At 39.1% G+C, this 7220-nt stretch overlaps 1 protein-coding gene across 1 annotated transcript in view; it reads right to left on the minus strand.

Moving 5' to 3' along the window:
- The window catches only part of lrrc58b (leucine rich repeat containing 58b), an 8697-nt gene continuing 1477 nt past the window's right edge, over positions 1 to 7220 (minus strand). The window contains exons 2-4 of the mRNA XM_007540649.2: positions 2485 to 2613; positions 1367 to 1644; positions 1 to 715 (exon numbers count right to left, since the gene is read on the minus strand). Coding sequence (XP_007540711.1) covers positions 522 to 715; positions 1367 to 1644; positions 2485 to 2613 — 601 coding nt within the window. The 3' untranslated portion in view covers positions 1 to 521. The remainder of the gene's footprint in view (positions 716 to 1366; positions 1645 to 2484; positions 2614 to 7220) is intronic.

Genomic DNA, 7220 nt, shown 5'->3' on the forward strand with positions numbered 1-7220 from the left:
TAGGATACCATTAGGTTTATAAAGGTCATCTTCCGTACTTTAGTGCCAGAACTTGGTAAATACGTCCTGACCGAACATGTTGATCATTTGGTCGCAGAAATGGAGATCAACTGCAGCTCCTACAAGAAAAGATTCAGATCCATTCTTCAAATACAAACTGTGACATATTTACTAAAAAGGTTGCAACAAATTCAGTCCTTCAGTCTTTATAGTCCTATGAGAAATGTTAGCGCCCCCCTGTGTTCAAACACAGGAAAATAGGTTCATGAGGTTGGGACCCGGAGCCTCCTTCTTTTAGTCAAATGTTAATCTGGTGAGATGAAACAGACCAAATCCAAGAATTGAAGCTTCCCAGTCTCAGAAATGACTAATATCCTGTGCGTATAAGCAGCTGAATGTAAAACCTTTACTGTGTGTGTGTGTGTGTGTGTGTGTGTGTGGAGAGGGTTGATGGATGTATGTGCGGCAAAGTTTGAGGCAAGCTCTGTGTTTTTTTTCCCTTCAGTATTCTCGGTGTGGGATTATCCCAGCAGGACCCTTTGGAGGCGGTCTGCAGGGACGCTGTTCTCCTCCTCAGACTCTGCGTCGCTCTGAGGGTTGGAGCTGCAGGGAGATGTGCACTCTGGGGAGCACAGGTAGTGCATGAGGGGCAGCCGGTACTTTCCACAGAAGTCAACGAATTTGATCTGTCGCACGCATGAATCAAAGTAAACACCTGGGGAGAAACAACAATGAAGTCAAATATACGACACGCTAGAGTACACAGTGCATCATCGCTCTGCAGTTCAAGGTTTCCGTTTTGTCTTTAATTTTTAGAGTTCATGTTTTTCTGCAGGTTTTAGAATGTTCTAGACATTTGAGTACAACATATTAACCCTCATTTGTTCGAATTATCATTGTGTCTCATCTGTAAGCACCAGAAATCATAAAACAAACTGATGCTGAAATTGGCTTCAATAACTTCTCAGGATTTGTTCATAAAAATGTGTACATTTGTAGCAAAACTCCACAGATTAGCAGTTTAAATGCTTCATTTGGCATTTTAGATCCACTTCAAGAATCCCAGGTTCAGTTCAACCTCAATTTATAGATACGAGTCTAAATCTGTGAAAAAAAGTCTTTGACATTTTTGAAATTAGTGAGCATTCAATCAGTGAGTCCAAGTCCAAAATACTGATGAGTAAAATCTTAACTTCTGATGAGGCAAATTAAAGAAGGTAATTAAAATAAACAGACATTTGTAACATTTACTAAATTCATTAACTATTATTAGATTGTTACTCTTTAGAAAATGGAAGAGGGAAAATGTTTGGAAAACCAAATACTTTGCTGATTCTGACACAAAATATTAAAAGCATCATCATACCAGCACATTTGGGATTGGGGCACTTGCTGGCAAGGTCCAAGTAGCGCACCAGGTTGGAAGGCATGTCGTATGGAGAGTAGGGAATATTTCTGCTTTTAATGGTACGCCCTGCTAGCTCCAGCAGCGAAGGAGGGTCATACATCATCTCTTTGACAAAGCGCACCACAAGAGGGTTGCCTCTAAGACTGAGTTCCTGCAGGTGCACCAGGCTGAGGATCTCTCTAGGCAGGTAGGTGAGCAGGTTGTTGTGGAGACTTAAAGATCGTAGAGAGTGGAGCCTGGAAAAACAAAGACAGCATGAAATTTCATTTGCAAAGTTCAACCACTGTAACAGGTGTACATAGCAGATGAAGCCTTTCTTAAGCCAGAGGTTCCCAAACTGTTGGGTGCGCCCCCTAGGGGGGGCGCCGTGCCATTGCAGGGGGGGCGCGGGAAGCCGTCTGGATGAAAAAACCTTAGAATGGCCAACTCTCTGTTATTCCTCTGTCAATTTGATACAGTAGGGGCTTCCACACTTCCCATATCTGTGTCCTCCGTCACTTTTATCAGCTGTTAAAACTGTTTAATCCGTTGTTAACATGTTGTAACCTGTTTTTCCGAGCCGCCTTTAAACGCAACATGAGCGCTACGACACTCGCGCTGGGTTTACACCTGTGAAGGAGACCTGCTGCTGCTGTGCAGAGCTAAGTAGGTTTGTGTTAGAATCATGGCAGCAAACAAGCTTTTTCCCCCAAACTAACCGACTGAGTTGAGTAAAGCTGTTGGATGCAGGTAATGTTAGCTAAAAGATGACTAGCTAGCTAATATCAATACAGAACCTTAAGCTTAACAAGTAGCATGTAGGCAGGTACCGATGTTGTCTGTTTTCAGCTACGTACATTAATTTTGCCCCCAAAAAAGTCGATTCCCCCCCACCTGTTTTTAGAGACTCCCTGTCTCTAAGAATCCCCCCCGTCCCCCCACAGCGTCGTTCAACCAGACAGCCATTTGTAATCCATAGGGGGGGGGTCAAGAACATTTTTGGAAACCACTGGGGTGGGGGGCTCAGAAGGAAAAGTTTGGGAACCACTGTCTTAAGCATAGATTAGGTGGAAGCTGTTAAGATCTGCTGGTAATACCTGGCGAGCTGCGGAGGGACACTTTGGATGCGGTTGTCACATAGCACCAGGTAGGTGAGGTAGGGCAGGTGTGCCAGTTCAGGAGGAATGTCTGAGATGAGGTTTCCACCCAAATACAGCATCTCCAAACTAAAAACGATACATGAACAACAGAGCACTTAGTACTGAAGGGAGAAAACATGTTTTCTTTGTCTTAAAACACTCGTTTATGATGTTCAACTCAGAGCAACAGTTCTTTAGGTCCTCATCTTCAGTTTTTGAAAGTACAAAATGATCAAACTCAGACAAAAATATCTTCATCATTTAAAAAAGAGAAATGTGAAGTAGGTTTTATCAGCTTATTTTTAAGGTGCCCATCATCAGCTTTTCTTTTGGTAACAAGCTTAGAATGAAAAATGTTTACTATTAAAAGTCAAGCTGGCGTTAAATTTAGCCTGCATTAACAATCCACAAGGGGGAGCCAAAGATGCATGAATCTATGTTTCAAGGATATTCATGGATGATGTCTCATTTTTACCTGCTTGCAGGCTGGCTTTCTAAATAAAGTTAGAAAGATAAAAGATATGAAGTCGTAGAAAGAGAAAATGTTCAACATCACAACTCATTCATTATTATGCGGAAGACATGGGAATAATATCTGCAGACATATAGTAGATCTGTTTTGACTTCATTGGCAATAAGGTTAATTTTTTATTTATTTTTTTTTTTACTTTTATGCCATCTTTCCCAAACTGCTCTCAAATCAGCCAGGAGTACACACATTTACAGCATTAATAAGAACTGCAGTCAGCTTTCTAGATGTTATTTTGCCATCATTAGTAATCTTGACCACAAATTAAACCTGGCGCTACTATGCCTGCATACAGCTGTAATAATTGTCCGTTTGTGTTAAATATGACACGATCTGGCAAGTTATTGGCGGCACACAATACAAGGTGGTGTAATTAGGAGAAACATGGCGAGAACTATGGATGACTAGTCAGCAAAAGTAAAGGGCCAGACCATCTGCCTGCTGAAACTGATGACACAGCATGTGCTAGTGAGGAGGCCATTATGCTGTCCTGGTGGCAGAGCAGCGAAAAACCCCACTCCTGTGACGGGAAAGGAAATATTCAGGGTCCACTTGCTGCCCAAATCAATGCACAGAAACGAATTATCCCATTAAGTCTGACACCAGTTGGATTTGATGCAGTTTAAGGGACACAATAACATACTGCTTGAAAACCTTCAGAAGCTAAAATCACCTTTACAGCATCATTATTTGTTTTTACCACAGAGATGGGAGTTTCATCAATGATCCATACAGAGCTCTTCAAATACTTCAAAATGCCCAACATTTGTTTTCCACACATAATTACAAAGGAAGTCATACTTCATACATAAAAGTCTCCTCTGCAGTATTTTGAAACTGCTTCTAAAAATGACCTACAATAATAGCAAAGGCTGAAGGAAGCCTGCTGCACTTTTCTTTGCAAGTTTGCTTCTGATACCACATGTAAATCGACTCTACAACTGAAAACTCAGCCCTATCTTTCTGATTTGGAGAAGATTGGTCTCAACTAGAGACTGGCCAACTGAAAACAAAAAGGATTTTCAAAAATCTGATGTTTTTACGGAGCTGCCACATCAAGAAAAGTGCTCAAATTTAGCTGATTTTTGTTCCGTTGAGGTGTTTTTAGCACAAGTTAAGTCAGAGAAATCTGACAGTTGATAGTTATTTAGCTTTCACCCTCTAATAAAACGAGCTCGAAATTTTAGAGTTAAAGTAACAGACAGATTAATGTTTACAGTTAATGCTAAATAGCACTTTGTGTTAACTCTGGTCATTTGTCTTGATTTTAAAATGGACTGTTCTCTGAAATTTTATTTTGTAGCGACATGTTAAAGACTTCCAAAAACTGGATTAAGGATGCACAATACATCGAAGATTTCGCCATCACAATAACAGTATATGCAATATTCATAATGCAAATGACCGGTTGGACTGCAGTAATTGTTGGCTAGTATATTCCAAGTGTTATAAACTTGCAGTTTTGTGTTAATACAAAATATAACCAGTTGGACAAAAGTCTCAAGGTAGCAGATGCTCAGACTGGACTCAAGTGGCACCGCAGTATTTAGATCCCATTTCTTTCTTATTTATTTTTCTTTTGTTCTCCATTTAAAATCTGCTTCATAGCTAGCTTTAGCAGTAGCCTACTTCAGTCTATTTGAGAAGTAAGGTTAGCCTTAAAAGCTGAAAGTGGCCTCATATAATTGGGAAGTTAAATAAGGGCAAAAACCACAGCGTCAGAGGTATAAAATGTTTATACAGACCCACACACCTATTGTATCTTGAAGACAAAGACATGGCTTAGATTAGAGGTCAACTCACCCTCTTTATCCTCCACGTGTCTGATAAAATAGTTTGGAGGCTTAATCTTTGTTCTGGTGTTGGGTCACTCTGACATTTTGTCAAATCAACCCAAGATAAGATAGAAACCATCTCATGACCGACTGATATCAACATCTTTGAATGCAGACAAAAATCAAGCATCAAATCCATCAATCATCTATCTTCACAGGGTCACTGGCGTCCGTCTCCAGTGGTCATTGGGCGAGAGGCTGGGTACACCCCGGACGGCTCCCCAGTCCATCACAAATGTTTTGGGGATTCCTTGTTCTGGCCACCAGTTTTACTTCCAATATGTGAAATTGTGATTTACAAATAAGCTTTTATAGTGCTTTAAGCAGGTTTTCTGTTATTCCCCCGCCCCTCATGAACTATAAATGAGTTTTACATCCTAGTTGCCGGGTAGGTTACTGGCACGGTACACCAATACTGAATGTATCAGTCAATCATCAGGCTTACAAGTGGAATATAAAACCTATAATTACTGCATCAGGACGCAGACATGGATAATTTAGACCACTAACCAATGCCAAAACCAAATTGATTAATGAACCAATAATGAGGAACACAAAACATGAACTGCACAGCTTCAGCACAGTTTATAGTAGGGTTATGCAGGGTTAGATTTTGCTTTTTAAACACAATTTTCCACAAATATCTCATGTTTTTTTTTATGTCAAAACTTAATAGAAATAAAATTGAGGTTTCTTTAAAATTAGAACAAATTTCCTCTAGTAGATATTAAAATAATATTTTTTTACAGAACTGCATCACATTTTAATTACTACCCTATGTCAAAGCTTCACCTAAGATAAGGCAAAGATAATTACAATTTTCAAGTGTTTCAACAAATTAAGATTCACAGGTTATAATCTGCAGAGGTTCAAAACCTATTTGAGATCTTTTAAACTGTATTCCATAATTTTATCTTTTGTCTCCATTTCTTTGTTTTTCTATATATAATTGATTTACTTATTTCAAATATGGGGCTCATTCACTACATCTTCTAGTGCCGCCCTGGGCATCTGCCTGTGCTGGTCATACTAAAACTGTCTCTGGTTAAAACTCCCAACATGCGATGTTGCACTCACTGATAACAGCGTGAATGCCATCAGTTGATGCCACCAGATTAAGTAGGTCAAACTGACTCGTGAAGCACCAGGTCCAGTGTGAGGAAAGTGGGTTTACAACACTTTAAATGACAGCTTGTAATTGATGACTGAAAGCAGCAAACAGTCAACTTTGACATAATGTTGACTGTGGAAAAAAAAGAAACCTCAGCAAAACACATTCAACTACTTTTGTCTTGTACCAAAACACAGCATAAGATAGATAAGTGAATGGTTCAAAATGTTCCTCTGTGCAGTCAACATATTTACGTTTAACTGAAGAAAGAAAAAAACAATTCTCAAATGTTTTCACTTAAATTACTTATGTTAAATTACCAATCCTGGTTTTAATTTGTTGACTTTCACAGTAGTTTAGATCTGAAATGTCTACCTGTCTTTATAATCTGACTTAAATAAAGTTCTGATGAAGACATTTTGACCGTGAAGCAGCGAGTTCTTTCAACAGAACCAATGGCTGATGTAAATCCGTAGAGTTGGGGAGCTGGCTAAACTCTGTGACCCCAACACAGGCAATTGTACCATGCATGAAAGGGACCTCTTCTCCCTTAGCGAGAACCCATCCCACCAACAGAGTCGCTTGCAGAAGCTAAAAAAAAAGGAAGCCACTATTATCTTAGATGTTAACCAAATTTATCAGCCTACCATCTTTTTAAGTGTTGGCAATCAGTCTTGACAGGACAACTTTCACAGTTTTTTTGTTTTTTTTTTGCTTTAAAGACTATCCTTTGATAGCACAATGCTGCTGTATTAACACAATGATGTGCAGTACAAAAACAGCTTCTTTTGTGTTATAGTCCTTTATATTTATTTACCTAAACACCAGATGTTATTGTTGGAGAAAAAAAAGCACATACAATCCCTTTCTTTGGAGAAAAGCATTCAAATATGTTGGCGTTTTGCTAGTTTCAAAGCAGCATTGGGTTTCAGAGCTAAATTATTAAAAACCTTTATAAGAAGGGATCCCTTATTAGCTGCATTTTTATGTTAAATGTTGCCTTGCAGTGTTGGGTATGGTACATAAACAATTTTACAGGGCTGAGAGAGGCTTTACATGCTCCGTTTAAACACAGAAGCTTATGTTTTGCTGAACAAGTGAACTTCACTTCACTCATTATTTGGATATACATGCTAATAAATAGAATCTCCTTTGATATTCTCCTTACAGTTTAATTTACATACCAGCCAAACAGCTGAGAGGTACTTTAACTTTTTGT

The sequence above is a fragment of the Poecilia formosa genome, unplaced genomic scaffold (genome assembly GCF_000485575.1).
Source record: "Poecilia formosa unplaced genomic scaffold, Poecilia_formosa-5.1.2 Scaffold550, whole genome shotgun sequence".
Lineage (NCBI taxonomy): Eukaryota > Metazoa > Chordata > Actinopteri > Cyprinodontiformes > Poeciliidae > Poecilia > Poecilia formosa.